The sequence below is a fragment of the Bos mutus genome, chromosome 26 (assembly GCF_027580195.1).
Source record: "Bos mutus isolate GX-2022 chromosome 26, NWIPB_WYAK_1.1, whole genome shotgun sequence".
Lineage (NCBI taxonomy): Eukaryota > Metazoa > Chordata > Mammalia > Artiodactyla > Bovidae > Bos > Bos mutus.
In genome coordinates, this window is record NC_091642.1 from 32,323,651 (window position 1) to 32,346,936 (window position 23,286).

A 23,286-nucleotide genomic window follows, 5' to 3' on the forward strand; every position below is an offset into this window, starting at 1 on the left:
CTATCGCCTTGGATTAAGGCATAGTAAGAGAGAAGAAAGGGTGAAAGTGAGTAAGAATACAGAAAAGAAGAACAAAAGGAAATAAAAAAGAAAGCTACAATAATAGGCATGTCAGATGAATACTTACTGATCCAGTGCCAGAGGACAAATGTGAGAGCTCTAGTTGCCTCTAATGAACAGTAATATGTGGCACATAAATATTGGCCGGGACCAAGTCAATACACTGAACCAACAGGGACCTGGATCCTATTCAGACAGTACAGAAAGGTTAATATGGCAAACCGATGCTGGCATTCTTGGGAAGATGCTATCCAAACCCACTGGACAGTGAAAACACTGTAGTAGATTAAACTTACAGTCAAGAGGAAGACTGAGAAAATAGGGAGACATCTCTGGATTCCCTCATCTTCCCAGCATGACTGGAACAACTAGATGGAAAGGTACCACTGATGAAGTATGAACATGAGTAGGCACACACAGAAAGATGATTTGGAAATGAATGGCGTTCCTTTTCTCTTTTCCATGGTTATACATTGTTAGTAACTGTATATAACAAAAGGAAACTCCTACCTAAATATTTACCCCTATCTAAAAACATACCTCAAACCAGAAATGGCCAGTGAAGGGACCAGGTGCTAGCATCTAGCAATATCAATGTTATGCAGCTGACATCTCACTAACCCTCCTACTAATAAGTCTGCTGATTGATACTGGAGGCAGAAAAGGAAATTTTATCTACACAATAATTCCTATGTTCTGGTACCAAGATCTTAAAGGTTAAAAGAAGTCATGTCAATATCCTTTTCTTTATCAGTTAAAAATCTCAATTTCTGGGTATCCCATACCATGGCTTTAGGAGATCATGTAATCTTTAGAGACTCATCAAGAGCTGAAGTTCTGGGAGCTAATGACTCAGGCAGATTTAGAAGTTCAAAAGGTCAGGAAATTGCTTTACATGCCAATGATGACCACACCCTGCTTCGGAGCATACTTCCCTGCCTACCAGAAGTATTAGGCACACCTCTATGGCTAGCCATTGTCATCAAAGAAAACAGGCCAGGTGGGAAAAGAGCCAAAAATCTTTGGTTGGAAAGTTTTCAAGGTAAGCAGACACTTACTTTAATAAAGTACATTTGGAACAATGTAAATAATAAATGAGGAGTAATAGTCACCAAAAGGCTATTAATTTTCTTGGGTTTGTGACATCTTTTAATAACATTATCATTATTACACGTTTTAAAACTCAAAGCACAGGAGACAACAGCTGGGAGTTGGATCCACTACTTGCACTCTCAATCCAACTTCTTTCCTGCTCTCATCTATCTTCGTGCCTCAACAGAGATCCCAAATGTTACCAAGCACCTCAAAAGATACCCAAACACAATGCCCAGGCACTGGCTATCTTCAGCTTAAAACACCACCAGCTCTGATTTCCAGCTGTTCCCAACTTTAGTTCAAGCCAGTGTTTTCTTTGGCAATATTACTATGCCCCTCTAGAGACTTGGCTGCCTAAATTCTTTCTCACCTGAACAGTGTTAAGATCTAACACCAGAGTTGCACACCTGAACCTCCCTCCTCCCAACACAGAAGCCATAGCCCTAAGCTACCACACAGAATCAAAGTTCAAGCAGCTGTGATGTCTGAAAGCTCCTGGAGGCTACCCAGAAAGGCAGAGACAACTCTGCCCTACTGACTCACATTCATTCAGTAAATATTTATGGAGTCCTACCATGTATAAACAAGGTCTGTGTTCTATGCCCTCCTTTTACAAGAAGCTTTGTTTTGTTCTCACCTACGCACACCTGTGGTCCCTCACCTCCTTAAGCAGTCCCTTTGCCAACTAAGAACACTGCTTCCTTCCCAAGACTAAGGCCTTCTCCCAATGCTTGGGTCCTTAATAACTTCTCTATAATCACCTAACTCACCATATTATTAGTATATTTTAACCTGATTTGGGTCTAAAATCTCTGCCTGACCAGTGTTTTTCTTTTTCATTATGAGCTGACAGCCCGCTTATGTTACCACACTCACATCTTGATATAATTTAAGCTTGCGTGTTGCCTGTGAGCAGTGGTTCTCACTTGATGTGCATGTGATCTCGCTACAGAGTTTGCATGTCTAGTAAGTTCCCTAGTGATGCTTATGCTGCTGGTCCAGGGACCATACTTTGGAAATGATCACCTTGGAGAATCTGATGAAAGTTATCAAAGACTGCACTCACGTACAAAATTTTGCATGCAATTTCAAAGGGTTCGTGAACATTAATATGTAGATTCCCTTCTGCTCTATATTCTAAGAAATGTTTAAGATCTACTGTTTCCTGACTTCACAATAACAAGTATTAATTGGTACAAATGTGTATGCAAACACCTCCCAAGAGCAAGGAGGAAGTGCTTGATATTGGAAACTCAATTCTGTCCAATGGGTTGCCCTCTTCAGTTTCACGTGTCTCTTTTATACGGGCTTGTAAACATTTTTCTGTACTTCTGGTTCAACTATCGGAAACAACAGACTCATCACTTAGCATTTAAAACGCTCTGTGGAGTCACTCATACAAAACTATCTTATACTTGAGGAAGTGGTCTGGTAGAAAGAACGTAAATACAGGATTAAGACAGTAGACTGAAATCCTGAATCTTCCTTTCTTAAAAATACAACCATTAACCTTCAATTTTCCCATGTATAAAACTGGAGATTTTATAAGGAAATGATTTTTTTCCCCTTCTGGGCAAAGGTAATATGAACTCACTATAAGGAATAAAAGGGGAAATGATTCTACTATTCAAAACCAACGATTCTTATTCATGGTAAGGAATTTAAATGCTGGATAGAGAGGGAATGTCTAAATCAAGAAAATGAAAAGACTGAACTAAATAATTTCTAAAATGCCTTCAAATCCAACATTTTGCATTTATGAACTCTACCTCAGTTCAGTTCAGTTCAGTCGCTCAGTCGTGTCCGACTCTTTGCGATGATATTCAACAATCACTTACTCTTTAACTCAGCACAAACTTCTTAAAAAAACCACCATACATTCCTTTATCACACCCTTCCTTCCCTCCAGAGTGTCTAACAACATTCCAACATCTGTTGGAAGAATAAAATAAGTATGAATAATAAATTATTCTTCTCTTCAAATAGGCTGGTGTAAAATACATCTTGTCAACACAGAAAAGCCTTTTCAAACAAGTTTCCCTATGTATTTTCTCAACAGTTAGCCAGAAGCCATTAAACTCATCTTTAATCTATTCAGTAAGCTCTCTCAGGATTCCACTATTAGAGATATAGTTTACCAGGAGACGTTTTGTTTCTTAAAGGTCAGACATTCTTTCTGCAATCTACAATCCTATTAGTTTGTTACATTGGATGTAATATGAGTGAATGTGTGACTGTACAAAAATGTCTGCTAAAATTATTCTCCAAATCCTAGGTTCTACGAATTGATAAACTACCTAAGTGGCAAGCAATTTCTACTAAAACATACCTCTTGTAGAAGACGCGGGTCCAGGCACTCACCATCGTCATTGAACATAGACTCCCAGCTCTCCTCAGTAGCAGCACTTCTTTCTGTGTGAGATATATCTGTTGCTTTAGGCTCCACGGATGTTTCATTAGATACTGATTCTATATCAGGAAAGGATACACCAAATTCCACATTCTCTGAGTCGCCATCTTCTTTTGTTTTGAACTCTTCAGCAGTCTTAAGTTCATGCAATGCCTCTGTTATATCACCAGTACCATCAAGATCACTGCCCAAGGCACCATCTGAAAACACGTTTGTCCCATTTAACATACTGGGTTCAGAGTCCAAAAAAGTGTTACAATTACTACCAGTTATCTTCTTTATAGGTAAGGAGGAAGCACAATCTGACAAGCTCTCTATCAACTTTCCTGTTGACTCTGTGAAACTAGATGAAATACTCTCAGCATAGACATCTGAGCAAGCAGTCAGGTCACTGAAATTTTCAGTGTCATTCCCACTTTTAGCTGCATGAAGAAGGGCTGTATCTGCATTCATTTCTAAACAGTCTGAGAAACTCCCTGTGTTGCTACAAGCCTCATCAGCTACTCTAACTACACAAGGGCTGCCTACAGTTATCTGATCAGATATGGTATGTGTAATGTCCATTGTACATGTCTTACTGGTAATGTCACATACACTCTCGGACTCATTATCTGTACATGTTTCATGAGCAAGGGCAGCTGTGTCAGAAGATTCGTGCTTTACACATAACTCATCGGCAGTGTTGTCATTCTCCTCACACTCTCTAATCGTTGTTGGATCAGAAATGTCATTTGCGCTCTCTAATTTGCTGCTCATAGTCATTTGATGAGAGAGGTGACCCACAGTCTCAGGAATGGAATCCATACCTTTCTGACTAGAGACGGAATCTGTCCTGTTGGCTGTATCACCAACATTCTCAGCATCCAAGTCTATGTGAGTCTGACCAATGATACCATCTGAACTTCCAGGAACAGAATCAGTAGTGATGGCACCATTGCTGTGCTTCAGCATTCCACCTAAGGTTTGCATGCCTCGTTGTACAATTCCAGAATCAGAGTTTTGTTTTACTGGTGAGATCACACTCTCAGGTTTCACCACAGAATTAAAATCTCCAGGAAACTGGGACAGTATCTTCATAATCTTGGCATCAGTTTCCATTCTGTTTTCCAAATTTGTATCTTCAAATATTTCCCCATTTAGTTCATTTCTCTTGATATCAGAGATTTCCACGTTTGTGGATGGCTTGTTTGGAACCCAAGCCTTACTGATTTCTGAACAAGACTGAGACAGAAGCAACCCATCGTGTCCTACCACATCTCTGGTTTCAACCTCCAAACACTCTACCTTCTTTGGTTTAAAATGTCTTTGTAAAGGTATGCTAGGTACAACCCCAGTGTTCAAGACTCTTTGCTGATGTCCTTGGGACAATACTTCTTTGGATTCTGCAGTTGCCCTCTTAGTACAAACCCTATCTTTCTTTCTTTCTTGAAGGCATGTATCTTTTTTAAATTTTGTTGAAGATTTCTTTCCTTCTCTACGACTGTGCTCCTTTTTATCAGAATTAATACTTAGTCTTGGAGTCTCGCATTTGTCTCGAAAGATCTCCTTTTGGGAGAGAGAATCTTCCCTTTGTTCTCCTTTCGCCACGGAGTTAGGTGGACCACAGCTTCTTCCCTCATCACCTGATGTGAGGAGTACTATACCCCTTCGAGCTTTGGGTACATAAAGTGCCATGTCAGGCCTCCTGGCTCGAACTCTGCATCTCTCTGCTTCTTGCTGCATGGCACCACCTCAATCTGAAAGAGAAAAAGACAAAATGATTCAATTACCAAAAACTAATTACAATGTATTGAACCGAGAGATTTTAAAGACAGGGCCTACTAATCCATCCTATAGAAATTCTCAAGTTCAAAGAGAGTAAAACCTGCCATAAACTAATTAATGCAATCAGGTGAGCAACTAAGGAAAGTAAATTCCAAAATAACTCAGGAACCCATGGATTTTATCTTTATAGCCTCTTTCCTCTATCTTGCTGATTTTAAGAGTAACATATGAATAAGAGTAGCCTGAATGTGGGCTAGAAAATGAGACAACTAATCAGACTGTTTTCTAGATGCTGCTTGTAAACTATGATTTTTAGGAAAGAAATAGGTTGTGGGAAAGAGAAAGTCATCATTCTATTAACACTATTTAACCAAGTGACCTACTATATATTTTTCTTCCTTCCAGTAGCAAATAAATCGGTCTGGGTACAATAAAGGAAGGTGGAGGTCAAGGAATATGATGAGACAACCTACTGGTTAACTCCTTGACAAGCTCTACTATGGCTGGCCAATGGAATTTAACAAGCGGAAAAATTTAACAAAGGTTAAATATAACTTTATCTACTATCTACAAAATACAGAGGAATGTACTAGACAATTTCACAGTGAGTTATTCTTTCAATCCTCAAAATAATACTCTGAAGTATGTACTAGTTTGTCCAGAGCAAAGAGAATAAGAAGATCCTACACATAGCAAAGAAACACCCATACACACTCAGAAAAGTGAAAGTGAAAGTCACTCAGTTGCATCCAGCTCTTTTGCAACCCCATGGACTGTACAGTCCATGGAATTCTGCAGGCCAATCTACTGGAATAGGTAGCCTTTTCCTTCTCCAGGGGATCTTCCCAACCCAGGGATTGAACCCAGGTCTCCTGCATTGCAGGTGGATTCTTAGAAGCACCATGTTAATATTTTACCACATACCTTTCAAAGGAAAAAGGTAATAGGAGGGAAAGACTAACAAATCCTGTTGACTCTATTAGAGATCCCTACCATTTCACCCAATCAGAATACTTCCTCACTGAATAAGCTCCACTTTCATGGCTCAGGCTATTTTCTTTTTTAGCCCAGTGACCCACCTGTCCCTTTTCTCTTCTAATGTCTTAACTATCTAGCTCATCATTCTCCATGGATTTTCTATCTTTCCATTTGTGGAAGAATGTGACTTCAACATTTAACCATGCCAGGATCTTTTGAAAATGCCTACTTTTCAAAAACAGAAGTACTGAAGTATATTTCACTGGAGAGGACACCAGAGACATAGTGTGGTAACCCAGTCTCAGTTGAGCCAAGCATCTGACAAACACATCATGATGGACTGTAAGACAGTGAAATACGGGTGACTAAGAACTGGTAGGTAGACTCATAGCAAAAAGTAATGGTAAGACAGAAGTAAATTCAGAGAGGGCTATTTAATGGAGAACTGTACTACTGATACCTTTTAAAGTTCAACATTTTAAACAAAAATTTCAATGCAAACAATAAACACTGTGTTTATCAAATGTGCAACTGATACAAAATTGACAGGATTAATAAATACCAAAAATGATAAAATTATAATTTAATATCATTTCTATAATTGGGAATGCTGTGTTGAAAACAATATTAAGACTAAGAATGAATAAATACAAAGACTTGCTTTGGGTTAAAAAAAATTCAAGCAACATAGAATAAAATGTATTAACAGGCACACACACAAAAAAGGTCTAAAGGCTTTTACTTCATCTACAAAGTTAATAAAAGTCAAAAGACAGTGACGTGGATGTTTAGAAAGGCAACATGGTCTAAAATACAGAGTCCAGAAAATACATGACACAAGCGGTTGCAGAAACTAAAGGTATACTCTGCCCAAGAAGGTCTAAACGGAGACAGTCCAGCTACCTTCATACCTGAAGGATTGTTGCTTTACACGGCTGGTTGGTCTACAAGGTTGGCTACTTCTGTGTTTCTCCAGAAGTCAATTACCAGAACTAGCTGGAAAAAATTAAAAGAAAACAAAGTATACCTCAAGATAAAAAAGAACTCTACTTTTAGAATTCTCCAGCACTATTATCAGGTAAATGGGCTCTGCCTCTAGAATAATTTAAATACAACCTAGACAATGGATTAACATTAGAGAAAGAATTTCTATCTGTAAGGCAGATTCGCCTGTATTAATTTTAAGTGTTCTTCAAACTCTAAATATGATTCTATTTGTCATCCACAATAGACATATATCAAAGGCTTCAAATTTTAAATTATTTTATGCTACAGCAAATGGCTTTTGAAACTTAACCTTTTTTTTCTTAGTTAATGCCTATATGTTACCATGATGATTCTGAAAGCTGAATAACAGTATAATAAATTTACAATATTGTCTATTTTCTACCAAAGCACTGAATTTGATTATGCCCTGACCAGCACTGTGCTGGTAAATGTTTAGCAACCGGCTTTCCAAGTGTAGTTTGGGGTACTGGGTAATATGATTTACATCAATGATGTCACCAACGTAAGTGGTGTGACTTCTTTGCTGAAGTGGATAATCATTTTTGAATGAAAGAATATATTCCCAGTTTTCTGAATTATGCACAATACAATAAATAGCTAAAGACACAGCACTTTTGTAAGTCAGCATTATCAGCACTGCTCCATCATTTTAAGCCTAGATAATCAATAAGCAATAAATCAAACCCTGATTTAGGGCATTTGCTGATCTCTGTGGTGTAAATATGCCTATCGTGGTTAATTTCAAGCTACCAATGTGTTATCAGTGAACACTGTTTTTGTTTTCCTATCTTGCCATTCATTTCTTAAAGAAAGTGGGTTAGATGTTCTTTTAGAATTTACCACATTCTGGAGTTTGCTGCTTGTACTCTTTAGCACTAATAAGTTCTTATATATAATCTCTAAACTTCCTAAAAAATGGTGGCTGACCTACTGACTTGATAGAATTGGGATTTAATCCTTGTTTAGCAAGTATATGGCATACATGGTGTTATGAACTTCCTACTGCATCACATCAGAGAGCAATAATGTCTGATTATCTCCTTTCCCGTAATGTTGCACATTGATCATTATTGTATGTCTCTGAGACAACTGTATGAAGCTTTTATTTTACAACATATTTATTGTCTGAAGATATCTTTACATTGCTCCCATGCTGTAATGTATTCTGACTTCTACTGTTACTGTTCAGAAGTCTGTCATCAGTCTGTCACTGCTTTTAAGGATCTCTCCTTCCTCTCCGATGATTCTCAATCTCTTACTCGTTGTGCTTTCTCAGGTGTCCACTCAGTGTTCTGGTTGTATTTACAATTGCTTTTCTACTGGGATAACACTATGCTTTTGAATTCTACCAGTTCTATTTATTCAGGGCAGTACCTATGCACCCGTCTTCTGTATCACTAGTTTTCTCTTCACATTCTCTATTAACATTACATGCTATCCAATCAGCTTTTTTTTAATGACTAAAGTTTTATTGTGAAGTGCTATTTATCACACACCCTGGCCCTGATCTCCATGGCCTTTATGGTTTTTAATAGTTTTGTTTTTCTTCTTCTATCTTTAATCATTTTTAATATTTCTATTTTATTAATGTTAAGGGCTTCCCTAGTAGCTCAGCTGGTAAAGAATCCGCCTGCAATGTGGGAGACCTGGGTTCGATCCCTGAGTTGGGACGATCCCCTGGCGAAGGGAACAGCTACGCATTCCAGTATTCTGGCCGAGAATTCCATGTACTTTATAGTCCATGGGGTCACAACAGTCAGACATGACTGAGTGATGTTCACTTTCACTATAATTGTAGTATTTACTTTTAAATGAACTGTGCAAGTAATTTCAATTATTTAATAGTTCTACTTTGTGAAATTCCTGAGGATTTAATTCTGTTGTCTCTGTGTCTCTGCCTTTTGTCTAAAGTATTGCTTTCTTTTGTTGTTGTTGTAATTTTGAGCTCAACATCAGGGGGGCTTTACCAATGGGAACTCCAAACAGCCAGACTATATGCATTTCTCTATTATAGAATGGTTCTACATTAATGTTAATTTTTAAGTTTGAAGTGTTCTTAATGATGCAGTAAACACAAATATAAAACACAAACCCAGATGAGAATAAAATAGTAGGTACACAATCTTAGGAAACTTTCCCCCCTCACTCAGAACCCAGGTGAAAACAGGCAAGCATCCTTACTTTCTTTCTGTAACCCTAAGTAAATTTTTTTTTTCCTAGTCTACCCTTTGAGTGAGGGTTAACACTTTGAGAAATCAAGGCTTTAGGAGGTGAGCTCAGTTCCACCTCATCTCTCCCAGGCCCAATACCTCCACTCATTTCTCACAGGGCTATTAAAATCTAAGCCCCTTAGTTACCAAGGACATCAACATTACTAAAATGAAAAATAAACAAAAACTGTACGCAAAATCTAAACAGGGAAGTTTTCTTAAAATTACAGCCTATTCACAGCCCAAATGAAACATATTTGGATATGTTTTCATATCCAAAACATAATACTAAGTGAAACAAGAAAATTACAATCCTTTTTTTTTTTCTTTTTTCGTACAGAAGTGTGTGCGTGTACACATTAGTACAATCAAGTATAGACTGTGGTTCCCAGCCCCATGCTTGACTAGCCCTTATATCAGACAAATTACTTAGCTTCATTGTGGCAAAAGTTACTACTTTAAGCCTTTGTTTACTCAAAGTATAAAATGAAGAAAACAGAAGACTTATTCTCAGACACACTGAACAAATTACATGATGCATATATGGAAATTTGCCAGTCATGTTAAAAGTCTCAATAAAAATTAGCTATTATTTAAATAGGCAGTTGAGTTCTTTAAGTTACAAGTTTACACAAGAATCAAAAGTGCCTTGATCACTTATAAAATCCATTTCTAAAGTCTCAATAAAAATTAGCTATTATTTAAATAGGCAGTTGAGTTCTTCAAGTTACAAGTTTACACAGGAATCAAAAGTGCCTTGACCACTTATAAAACCCACTCTATGTGGCACTAACATCTATTGCAGCTGGGTGCTCTGGCTCTGCCCCACCACTCACTCACTCACTCACTAATGGCCTCATGTTGCAAGCATCCAATAAGACAGAGTAAACACAACGCAATTCAATTGTAAAGTGAAAATACAAACACTGAAAACAATGCAGGATTTCATGAAGTCTATAAAATAATATTGAAGGAGTACTCATCTCAGAGCAAAACCCTTGGGGAATGAAGATGCAGCAAAATCAAACCAGTGAACAACTGAAGAAGAGAAAAATCTAACAAGGATGATGACAGGACAGAAATCAAGAAAAGAAATGTCAAGGGCTTAAGAAAAATCTCTTGAGAAATTGCTAACACTCTCAACAGTTTTGGTAAAACTGAAGCTCGTCTAATCTATAGGATTGTTGCTGTTGTTTAGTTGCTAAGTTGTATACGACTCTGTGGAGAAGGAAATGGCAACCCACTCCAGTGTTCTTGCCTGGAGAATCCCATGGACGGAGGAGCCTGCTGGGCTGCAGTCCATGGGGCTGCGAAGAGTCGGACACGACTTCGTGACTTCACTTTCCCTTTTCACTTTCATGCATTGGAGAAGGAAATGGCAACCCACTCCAGTGTTCTTGCCTGGAGAGTCCCAGGGACGGGGGAGCCTGGTGGGCTGCCATCTATGGGGTCGCACAGAGTCAGACATGACTGAAGCGACTTAGCAGTAGCAGCAGCATACGACTCTGAGACCCAAGGGACTGCAGCCTGCCAGTATCCTCTGTCCATGGGATTTCCCAGACAAAAATACTAGAGTGTGCTGCCATTTCCTTCTCCCAGGGGATGTTCCTGACACAGGGATCGAACCGCATCTCCTGCACTGCAGGTGGACTCTTTACCACTGAGACACTGGGGAAGCCCAAATCTATTTGATAAATACCAAGAAAATCAAAGTAAAAGGATGCTATCAGACTATCACACAATTTCAGCGAAAAAAATTGTAACAACAAAGTACTAATACTTATTCTTTGTTAATTCTAAGAATAGCACAGCTGCAATTATAACTTAAATTTTATTAAATACATGGTAAAATGTTTTCATGCCAGAAAATTGCCCCTAGCAATTATTTTCATTAATAATTATGAACTTTAGTCACCATTTTAAACAGGTCCACTTTAAGATATATTTTCAAAGTACCGATTTTCTCATTTAACAAAGTTTTCTCAAAAATATACATTCCTTATAAGGGGAGAAAGGCTATTATCTAAACTGTTAACAGTGGTTACATCTGGGAGAGCAGAACATGAGGAGAAAGGAATTAAGAATTTCTCTTTATACATTTAGCACAGAATTGGTCAAATTTGTTACAATAAATGTAGTTATCTTTATAATTAAAAACAAAATTACTAAAACTTAAAGATATTCTGTTGCTTTAGTATAACAGGCCATTACCATAAATTGGTGTAGGAGAAAGCAAAGGCAATGAAAATTTTTTTGTTTGTTTTTGGCAATGAAAATTGACAAACAGATTTTTATTGGACAAAATAAGTAGGAAAATGATGAATGGAGAAAAGGGCAACCTCTTCAATATATGTCACAGGATAATAAGACAGCACAGAAAATATTTGATGTTGGGAAGATAACTTCACCAATGTTGCAGAATGCTGAGAAACCTCTATTTTTTGGCCTAAGAAGAACCTAGGGCTACATTGTCCAATACACTAGCCAATAGCCAAATGTTACTGAGCACTTGAAAAGTGGCCAGTCTAAGATGTGTTGTGCTTATAAAATGTCTCTGGATTTCAAAGACTTAGTACAGAAAATAAAAGTAAAATGTCTCATTAATATTCTTATATTGATTATATGTTTGATACTATTTTGTATATAACTGGTTAAATAAAAGACATTAAAGTGATTCTGTTTATTTTTGTATTTTTTAATGTAACTACTAGAGAATTTAAAGTTGCACTTGTGGCTCACTTTTGTGGTCTGTATTTTATTTCTAATGGGACCTTAATGCCAGAAGAACAAACAGGGTCTTGCTTTTCCTCTTGTGTCTTGTCTATTTCAGATTTTTTTTCACTTTCAGCAAGGGAATATAATAAACCAAGGAGTCAACTAACCCATGAATCTACAGATAAGTTAATCTCTGCACAATTTAATTTCCCAAATTTCATAATGATCAAAAAATAGAGCCTCAAAAGAAGTAAAGTCTACTTATTATTCATAAATTAAGACTGAATGGACAACAGTCCTATGTGGTGAAATTTACCCTCAACACATTTGGGAGCATTTTTTCATATATGTCTAAAACTATGAAGGGCCTAGATTTAGAATCACTTCTTTGCTTATTAATAAAACAACTGCCTTTGTTTTACTGGACTATCAAGAGCATTCTTATTCTCACTGGTCTACTTAGAAGCAGACAAAACTAAGAAATGCCAGTATCCTTCAGCTCAGTAGCATATATGTGTATCTTGTAAAGGAATAAAAGAATCCTAAGAGTAGATTTAGAACGTTTATAATTAAACGTAATATACAAAATATATTAAGTGACACAAGTAAACAAACAGATTTCTGAGTAGTAAAATATAATTACATACTTTTAACTCCTAGCCATCCCCTCTGAAAGATTCACTGTCTTTCTCGCTCTAATTTAATAGTTTGGTGAATGGTATCGCTCTCAATCTAGTAGTTCAGGCCAGAAATCTGGAAGTCGTTATCTCTGATATTTCAATTACCTACTTCTATACTGTTCATTCTATTTCTATACTGCTTCCTGTGATTTTCTAAAATACAAGTCAGATTTGGTTATTTCTTTGTTCAAACCCTTCAGTGGCTCTTTATCATGCACATCCTTTGAAGTACCGTGCACAGCAGACATGGCCCTACATGATCTGGCTCCACTGCCACCCTAAAACTGCCCAGCTGCCCAGGGCCATCTGCAGCCACTCCTAACATCAGACTTACAGTCCATCAATTGAGTCAACTCTGGTAGGACTAGAAACATGCCCAGCTGCATTCTCACACCTCTGTGATTTAAGATGCATTATTTTCTCAGTCAGATGACAGCCTGATAATCTCCTACATGTCCTTCACATCTCACCTAAAAGGTTAACTCCTTTATAATTACATCACTGACTCCTTGATATGCTACAGCCCTACCCATAAGTTCTCACTATAATACAAATACTTTCATTAAAACAGTTATCATATTGCTTTAGAGTTACGTATTTGCATGTCTGGCTCTCTTCTAAACAGTAATTAAGTTCCTTCAGTGTAGGGTTAGTGTCTTTTTGTCTCATAGCACTGTATCTGGCACCAAATAAATACTACCTGTTAAATCATGGCAAGTGAAATTTCTCAATAGGTGATGTTCTCCCAACCCCTAGGTGAGACTTAGGGCCCCATTCACTTCACAAACATTTACTGAACATGTAGTATGTGCTAAGTCCCATCTTAGACACTGGGAACACAGCAATAAGCAAAACAAAGTCTGGCCTCAAGGAGCTTATACGGTAATGGTAGAGAGAAAAAATAAACATTTAAATATATAATATTTGACCGTGGTAAATGTGATGGAAGAGGGACAGGAATACAGAGTGATGGGGGTGTGGCTATTTTAGAAGGCAAGACCATATAGTAAAGTGGGGAAGAACACTTTGAGGATTTAATACCTGAGCTGATACTTGAGTTGAGTTACAGAGTCACAAAAATTACCTAGAAAAGAGAATTCCAGGAAAAAAAGAAAAGCAAGTGCAAACGTTATGAGGCAGGCCCAATTTGAAAAACAGGAATAACAGGAACCAAGTGTGGCAACAGCAGAGTGAAAGGAGGCACACGAGTCAGTAAGACAGTGAAGGGCCGGAACAGAGAGACCTGCAGGCCAAGACAAGGTGTTTAGACTTTATTTTGAATGTGTTGGGAAATCACGGGAAGGTTTCAGCAAGAGAATGACATGATCTGACTTACCTTTGCTAAAGATTATTCTAGCAAAAATGTGAGGAACTGACAATAGGAGACAGGAATTGGGGAAGAAAATCTCTATGTCTAAAAATAGACATGCAGCATAGGTTACTAACAGAGGAGGTCACAAGAAAAGGTTATTAATGATATATTCTCAAGGCAAAGCCAACAAAAACTTGATGATATGGTTGTATGGGATGTGATGGGAAGAGAGGAGCCACTAAAGAGTTTTGGTCTGATCAACCTGGATGATGACAGTTAAATTTACTAAGATAGGAAGGAAATAAGAAAAGAGGAATCAAGAGCTGTGATTTGGATACTTTAAATGTGAATGCCTGCTGGACACTGTATAGCTATTAAGGAAGCAACTGGAAATATAAGTCTGATGCTCAGAAGGGGCATAAGAATTGAAGATAAAAATTTGGAAATCATCATCATCAAGATTCAAGCCAAGAACAGGAATAAGACTGCTCAGGGAGTGACAGAGATAGTAGACCAGGGGAACTGAACCATGGGGGACCTACAACTTTAGAGGTCAGGAGGAAGAGATGCAGCCAAGCTTAGGACGTGGAGGAAAAAAAACAGAAGCGTGCAATTCTCTAAAAAGGAAGAGTAATCATTTGCATTAAATGTTGAAAAGTCAAGTAGTAAGAACTGAGAATTTTCCACTGGATTTGGCAGGATAGAGATTGGTGGTGACACTGGAATAGTTTCAGTGGAGGTGGAGAGATAAATACCTAACTGGAATGAGGTGAGGAAGAATGATCCAATAGGAAAGGAGAAACAAATGATACAAATAGGGAATAGGGAGTTTAAGGTAATAAAGGCATATTTATAATAGTTTTTAAATCCTCTAACAAAAAAGTTAGCAATCATAAGATTAGAAATTCTATCAATACCTGCTTTGTTATACTATTAAAAACATAAGTAGAACATGATATTCTGAATTGCTCAAATATTTACCTCAGGACAGATAAGGTATCTTGAGCCTCACTATTTCATATATAAATTAAACTTACATAATCAACAGCTTTTTTTAGTTATTTTTGCCTTAGAAAGGTTTAGGATTCATTAAAGCCTATGCCAGTTCCTCAGTCACTTCAATTTAACCTACGGAACACAAACAAATGAATTCTACTTCTTTAGCAATGGCCAGTATACACATACATCCATTTTTGGAGTTATTTCATAATCTTGTGAATGTAGCAGTAAATTGTCATTTACAAACTTTTAATGAAGTGCTGCCTTTGTAGCTGTTTTAGTCGCTAAGCCATGTCCGACTCTTCTGTGCCCCCATGGACTGTATGTAGCCTGCCAGGCCTCTCTGTCCACGGGGGTTTCCCAGGCAAGAAAACTGGAGCGGGTTGACATTTCCTACTCCAGAAGATCTTGACCCAGGCATCAAACCTGTATCTCCTGCATTGGCAGGCAGATTCCTTATCACTGCACCACTAGGGAAGCCCCAAGAAGTCTAAAGTTAACCAAAAAAGAAATTTTTTCCCTAAACACAAAAGCATTATGCAATAAACCTAAAAAAAGGTTTTTTTTTTAATCTGTGTTCTCACCTTACAGAGATAAGTACTCTAAATATCACTTGAATGACTGAAAAACCATTCCAAAACAGCATATTCAATGTCAGAAATTTTCACAGCAGGGATAGAAAACATACTCTGTTTCAACTGATTTGGAATTTTGTTTGTGGAGCAAAAGAAAAAGTAAAACATGAGTAAAAAATTAGAAGATTATATCACCTGGCCAGAAGTCTTTAGTAAAATAATAAAATAAGGGATATACCCAATCTTTCCTCACTTTCAAGTTCCTTCACTTCCAGTGTCAAGCACATTTTTACAAACAAGAAACCAAGAAATGTTCTCCCTCTGCGAACAAGCTTCATTTAAAAAAACCCAAAAAACCTTGATCCAAACACAACAAAGAGGCACTTGCTCATAATATAATAACATGAAAAATTATACTTGGACAGCAAAGAAATGGTTTCATACTTTAAAAACTATGAAGTCTGTTAATGAACCACAACTGATTCTGCTGTAATTTTCTTAATGCATCCTTCTATAAACGCACTTGCACTAGTTAAAACAGGGACATATTTCACACTTGAAAACAAAATAATTTCTATATTCACTTGGAGGTTTATTCTTACTTCTATTCAAATCAGGTTTACAAAATGTATGCTGGAATTTAAATTAAGAGAATAAAGACGATAATTTGTGACATTAGTGAATCATGGCCTGCTCTTTTAACATACCTGAACTGAAGAGAAAAAAAAGGTTTTAAACCAAGTAGACACTCATTTCAGAGAAGGCAGTGGCAACCCACTCCAGTACTCTTGCCTGGAAAATCCCATGGGCGGAGGAGCCTGGTAGGCTGCAGTCCATGGGGTCACTAGGAGTCAGACACAACTGAGCCACTTCACTTTCACTTTCCTGCATTGGAGAAGGAAATGGCAACCCACTCCAGTGTTCTTGCCTGGAGAATCCCAGGGACGGGGGAGCCTGGTGGGCTGCCATCTATGGGGTCGCACAGAGTCGGACACAACTGAAGTGACTTAGCAGCAGAAGCAGCAGACACTCATTTAGAGGCCCTTACTCAGAAGGTAAACAGATTCATGAACTGGAAGCAAACGAGGAGTCAAACAGCTCTATTCAAACGGCTACACTGGCCACTTGCTGAGTGATACATCTTTTCATTGTGAAAGAATGTGGATTCTTTATTGGATTTTTATTGTTCCAAAAACAGTAATTTTTTACAGGATTTTTATTGTTCCTATCTCTTCCCCACCTGTCACTTCTTGCCACTCTAAGCATTTTTATTTCTTTGAGTCTAATGGATACTGTAAATTTCAGCATGCTCAAATTATATACGGAATAAGAATAAAAAGGCTTGTAAGTAAGGGTCTGAGATGCTTCATATTTGAGCAAAGTTTATGAACTTTAATATATGAACTTTATGATATCTATTTTGGCCACTTATCAGATCTTATGTAGCTTACTTGATCATGTTCAAAACAGTGACACCCTCATTAAAAGCTTCCCAACAACCCTACAATGTGAAATCATTACCAAATTCTACAGATGAGAAAATGAAGCTCAGGATGTTAAACAATATTATCGAAGGCCAAGGACCTAGAACGTGCCAGATTCTAATCTAGATAATATAGCTCCAGTGTTTGTGCTCTTAACTGCCTTATGGCAAAATGAATATACCAGTGTTAAATGCCCTCCAATTTAATATCTTATAATCCTCTGGGGAAGAAAAATATTAGGAATAACTACATCCATTAGTTGATGTCGTAGAAATTAGAGGCCTTAACCATTCTCCTTTCTTTTCAAAAGCTGCTCCAAAAGATATAATGGGGCCCTGGAACTGAAAAGCCAGAGGAACACCAGTGGGTCAGCAAAACTGACCAGGAAGCTTTCAGAGGTCTAACTGGTCTAACCGTGTCTAGGATGACCCTATGCCTGTCCTGTAGTGAATCCAAACCCAAGACAGTCCATTGCCATTTGAAGACCTACTTGCCAAGGATGGCTTCAGACTGTTCCTTCTGAGACCCAGCCCTAAAGGATTTCTGAACGCCTGCTGCATGTTGTACATTTCAATGAATACTTTCTGAGAAAAGTTAGGTATTTTCAACCCCTGCTGCCATATCAAACTATTAGTTTGTCTGACTCCAATTATACCTTGAGTTCCTTGAAAGTAAGAAACACCTTACCATTTTTAAATCCTCAAAGCACAACACCATAACTGGCATATGGATGGCATTCAGTAAATGTCTGGTAAGAAATCAGAATTAAAAACCAACGTTCCTAACATGAAGTACTATCAATTCAAAATTTCTGCTTAACTTGAGACTGTGAATAGAGGAAAAGCATGTGTATTCTTGGTCAAAATTAAGAATTCTTTACCAATGTGCTTTTTAATTCAATTCATTCGCTATTTTCCTACTAACATAGACTCTTCTTAACTTGTATATATGACACATGATATAAATATATTTACAGAAAGAGGCCTTATGTGCAAACTAATGGTGAGACCAAAATCAAACTACAGCCAGATTAAAGGCCTGTCCCCTGTACTTGGTTCATTCTTAAAAACCACAATGTCCTTCCACCATTAAAGAAATGATGCTCTATGTTTTTAAGTATTATCTATTTTTACAGATATATACATATATATATACACACACACATACATCCCAATCACAAGAAATACTGAAAAGCACTAAGACTATGAATATTTCTGAGATTATAAAAACCTTACAATATGTTGGATTTTTAAAACCACTGAGCAGCATCTGTCCTGCACTAAAGAAGTCAGTGAGTGGAAAGCACTGTGCTAAGTGCTCATATACTAACTATCTCATTTAACAGCACCGTGAGGTATATATAGTTATTATTACCATTTCACAGATAAGGTAACTAAATCTCTAGGTCACACAGCTAGCTGCTAAGTAGAGGAGCCGTAACTGAAACCAAGTTTTGACTGCTTACAACTGTCTCCCATTGTATATCCTCAACAAAACAACTCTGAATTTTCTGAATCATAGATGCCTAACTTTAATATTGTGCTAACATGCCATGTTTATTGTTAACTTCATCACTTCAAGAAGTAAAATTACCAATATGACTCCATACATATCTGCCCACCTAACCCCTGAAATCTCAACATAGCGTGGGCTGTTTACCACTAACTTCCCCTTTTCTGGAAATCAGACTTCACCCCTCCTAATACCAGGAAAACCCTGTTGGCACCCACCACTCTGTTCTGTATAAAACTTACCACAGCTATCAGGGATAGTGGTTACTGCCTTAGGTAACTCTGGAGTCTTAAAAGACTTGAACTCTCTAACAGAGTTCTAAAATATCCACCACACTAAATGCTGAGTAAAACCACCTGGGGAATACAAGGGAAGTATGTGAGTAAATACAGTAAGTTTCTCTCTACAAGGACTAGCTCTTTGAGAAGAGCTGCTAAGTCACTTCGTGTCCGACTCTGTGCGACCCCATAGCCGGCAGCCCACCAGGCTCCGCCGTCCCTGGGATTCTCCAGGCAAGAACACTGGAGTGGGGTGCCATTTCCTTCTCCAATGCATGAAGGTGAAAAGTGAAAGTGAAGTTGCTCAGTTGTGTCCGACTCTTTGCGACCCCACGGACTGCAGCCTACCAGGCTCCTCCGCCCATGGGATTTTCCAGGCAAGAGTACTGGAGTGGGGTGCCACTGCCTCCTCCTTAAGAAGATCAATTGTATGCTATTTTTTGTTTCCAAAGAAACAAAGCCAGTTTGCAGATTTTATTTATACACAACAGGTTAAACATCAAAATTGAAGGTATCAAACTTTGCTCCCTAAGATCTGCTGCTATACCACATTCATCTTCATATTTCCAGAGTTAAATACAATGTCTGACCCATGGAAAACACTGAAATATTGAACTAAATTTTACTTTCAAAGACTAAAAAATAGAAAATTGTAAGAAATAGAAACTTGAAGCGGTCCATTTTCAAGGCAAACTAAGTAGCTCTGAGTGGAAAAATTACTAGCAGTTGAACTTGCAAACAGGACAAAGGCTGAGGCCTGAACTCTTCAGATAAAGTCGGGGTTGGGGGAGGGAGGTCAGACTGGATCCTAAAGAGACAGGACTCCACCCATTACCTGTGCCCCAGCTCTAACCACGCCTAAGGATTTGTGGACGTGACATAGTTCATCAACCTGGAGGGTCCCTAAGCAAACGGGATGTTGGGGGAAGGGATAAACTAACAAGAAAGTCTTTGTTGAAAAATGCGGATGTAAATTGGGAAGGGAGAAAGGATAGCCTAATAAGGAAATAACGAAACTTAGGTGACATCCAGAAAGATTGTACATCTCACAATACTGGGCCAGTCAGGAACAGGGAGAAGGGACCTGCATGTCAGGGAACAAACTGCTTGAAATGGCCCTGGGTTTGCCTGCCCACAGGACACCAGATCTTGCAAGACTGTCGTTAACAGCCTCGCTTTCCTTGCGCTTTGTGTCTCTGAGTCCATCCCTTGGTTTTGGGCTGGTGAGCGTGATTCTCACAGAAATGGAACCCTAGAGTTCTATCCCAATCCTCTCAAGATTATACTAGTGCCACGAAATGTTCTCTAATTTCTCATATGTCTTCAGATTCTCCCTGGACAGACTACAGATACTGAAAAGACAACTGCTTTCTCTACTCTTTAAAGCTTGCAGAGCGATTACCACAGTGTTCAGGACATGCACAGTAGGTAGGCAGTATTTCCATCAGATTTCTTAAAAAGTAACAGAAAGGCACCTTATATATACTTCTCTGCCCCATGAGAAAACATACTAGTTACTCTTCCTACTAGGAAGATTTATTTTTCATCATCTTTGGCACAAATTCTAGAATGCTATCTGCCAGGTCCCATGCCCCAGTAAATATGCATCCTCAAGCAATTATGGAGATAGATAGCTTATGGGGAGGGGGCACTCTCTGGTCAGGTCCCAGTGCTGGCCTGTGGTTAGGGGGAAGGCTAAGTGGGGGGAGGGTGTGGTCCTGTGATAAATCACTGCCCACTCTGCTTACGGGTATTTATCACAGCCCGCTGTCAGGTAAATCACTGGAAAAACACCTCTTCAGTAATTAATGTGAAGTGACGGATGGACAGCCCCTGGGCCCATTAATCAGGAACATCAGCAACCTACTGAGATTATGAATGTCAGGATGCATAAACTGCCGGTGGATCAATAGGCCCAGGAATTCATCCAAGGCTCTCATTTCCGAGGTATCTCCGGTACATTAGGCTCCCTCGACCCTTCCCCCAATCTAAAATGAAGAGCTAAGGCTTCAGAACAAAGAGCAGGAGCAGAGGTCTGAACTGACCACTGCAAGAAAACAGTCAAGAAATCTGGCCACGGCTAGGGAAGCACCAGGACAGGCAAAGTGAGCACAGAGCCATACTGAGCAAGAGGCTCTCAGAAGGCTCGGTGCCCTGGAAAAGCAGGAGAACCAGGAAGACAACAGGTAACAGTCAATACTCAGAGCCTCATAATCCACTTCAGGGGTAGTCCCCTTCTTGCTTCTTATCTTTGACCCATTTTCCTGCCCACATTTACTTTCCTTCCATGTTGGCACCACTAATACAGAGTAGAGAGAAATAAGCAATTTCTGCTCTATAACAACCTAGGTTAAAAAATGCCAATTTTAGAGAAAAAAGAATCTAGATAAAATAAAATCACTGAATTATCCTTGAATTTAATTTAGCCTCATCCTTCACTGCCATGACAAATGGGGACTTGCCAGCAGAAGTTCCCACAGTGTTTGCTGCCAAGTCGCTTCAGTCATGCCCAACTCTGTGCGACCCCATAGACGGCAGCCCACCAGGCTCCTCCGTCCCTGGGATTCTCCAGGCAAGAACACTGCAGTGGGGTGCCATTTCCTTCTCCAATGCAGGAAAGTGAAAAGTGAAAGTGAAGTCGCTCAGTTGTGTCTGATTCTTAGCGACCCCGTGGACTGCAGCCCACCAGGCTCCTCCGCCCATGGGAGTTTCCAGGCAAGAGCACTGGAGTGGGGTGCCGTTGCCTCCTCCGCCCACAGTGTTTACAACTGAGAAAAAGGTGGTCCTCCTGATTCATTGGCATTTACAAAGCCTTCTGCCAACATACAATATGGGTTAAAGACTAAACTGTGTGGTCAGATTCTAGAGTAATTAAATCAGCTCCTAATTCTATTTCTTCTCCAAGTCAAACAAAAAATTCTCCATCAAAAGAGTCTGCTCAACTTGTAAAACAATACTGGACCTGAAAGAGAATTACTGCTTGCTCATCACCCGAAGTTTAGCCGAATTATGTACAAGAGATTCGGCTGGGCTTCAGCCTCATATTGAATACACTCTAGGCTGGTACTGACGGGAATGAGACTGCTGTGCTTGCCGCCACATCCCGCCAAACCCCAGTGCTGTGCTTTGTGGTCAGACTAAGGCCAGGGCTGCAATTGTTGGTTAGAAAGTGTCTCAGAGTTACAGCTGCCTGTTCCGCTAAATCTCATTTCATCCTACTGATGGATGGATGGACAGATGGCTGCTTGGTGAAAGCAGCATTATCAGGCAGCTTCTATGGAGCCTCTGAATGATGGATAGCCCTCCTTCTACTTTCTCCAAACCACCATCGATCCAAGCCATATTTCAGCGGTCAGAAGCCCAGTAATATTAAGACACACAATCAGGTTAAGTTACTTGCAGTGTAAACCTCTAGAACAGAAATTCTAACACCTTTGCTTTGCTGTCAGGAACCAGGCTGAAAATGTTACAGTCCATTCTTTCTAGCTGCTAACTCAATGAATTCCAACACTGCAAAGCCCAAAGGGAACAGCTGGGCTCCGTTCCTAGGAGCACTTGAAAAGCTAGCTTGCCTGCCAAATTTTTTACTAGCCAGTTCTGTGAAATGAACTCTGCAGTTATAGTGAGCAGATCTGTGGATTTGTGTATCCAGTGGAATGTGAAGTTATTAGAATCATATAAACTATATAGAGTGTGTCAGTGATATCCTCACTAGACTCAAGTATGGGCACCTTGGATATGCCAGGGAGACATGACTACCAACATCAAGGACAGTGATTAAAACCAGGATGGACTGAAATTTTGTATTTGCACATAATCCTAAAATGCTGTTTCTATCTGGTTTTCCTGGCTGGCTTCTACTCTCTTGTATACATATCAAATCATAAGTACTAATCCTTGCCTGTTTTCACAAGCACACTTCTGCATCCACTTGTCTGTCACCTTCTAGGCACTCATTTCTGCTTGTTTATTTGGACTACATGCCCCCTTTGTTATTTCCATGTTATCATGTGCTCTCAGACTCATACAACTGGACTCTATCAAAGTTATTTCCACTTGTGTGATTAAAGAAATGGACTCTGAATCCAGCTTTATAATACAGATTCCTAGATCCCACGTGCCCTCTATTCTAAGCTCACGTGTTCCCAGATGACTTCTCTAAATGCTTTACTATCAACTATACCCCAAATCAGCTTGGCCTGGCTC

At 38.9% G+C, this 23,286-nt stretch overlaps 1 protein-coding gene across 10 annotated transcripts in view; it reads right to left on the reverse strand.

Moving 5' to 3' along the window:
• R3HCC1L (R3H domain and coiled-coil containing 1 like) overlaps positions 1–23,286 on the reverse strand; it is a 72,014-nt gene that overhangs the window by 28,185 nt on the left and 20,543 nt on the right. For 5 of the 10 annotated variants that reach the window (XM_070363942.1, XM_070363938.1, XM_070363940.1 and 2 more), the window contains exons 3-4: positions 7,219–7,303; positions 3,485–5,301 (exon numbers count right to left, since the gene is read on the reverse strand). In XM_070363942.1, the coding sequence (XP_070220043.1) occupies positions 3,485–5,287 (1,803 nt within the window). In that variant the 5' untranslated portion in view covers positions 5,288–5,301; positions 7,219–7,303. The remainder of the gene's footprint in view (positions 1–3,484; positions 5,302–7,218; positions 7,304–23,286) is intronic. The other 5 variants (XM_070363945.1, XM_005901182.3, XM_070363944.1 and 2 more) reach the window with 1 other exon arrangement.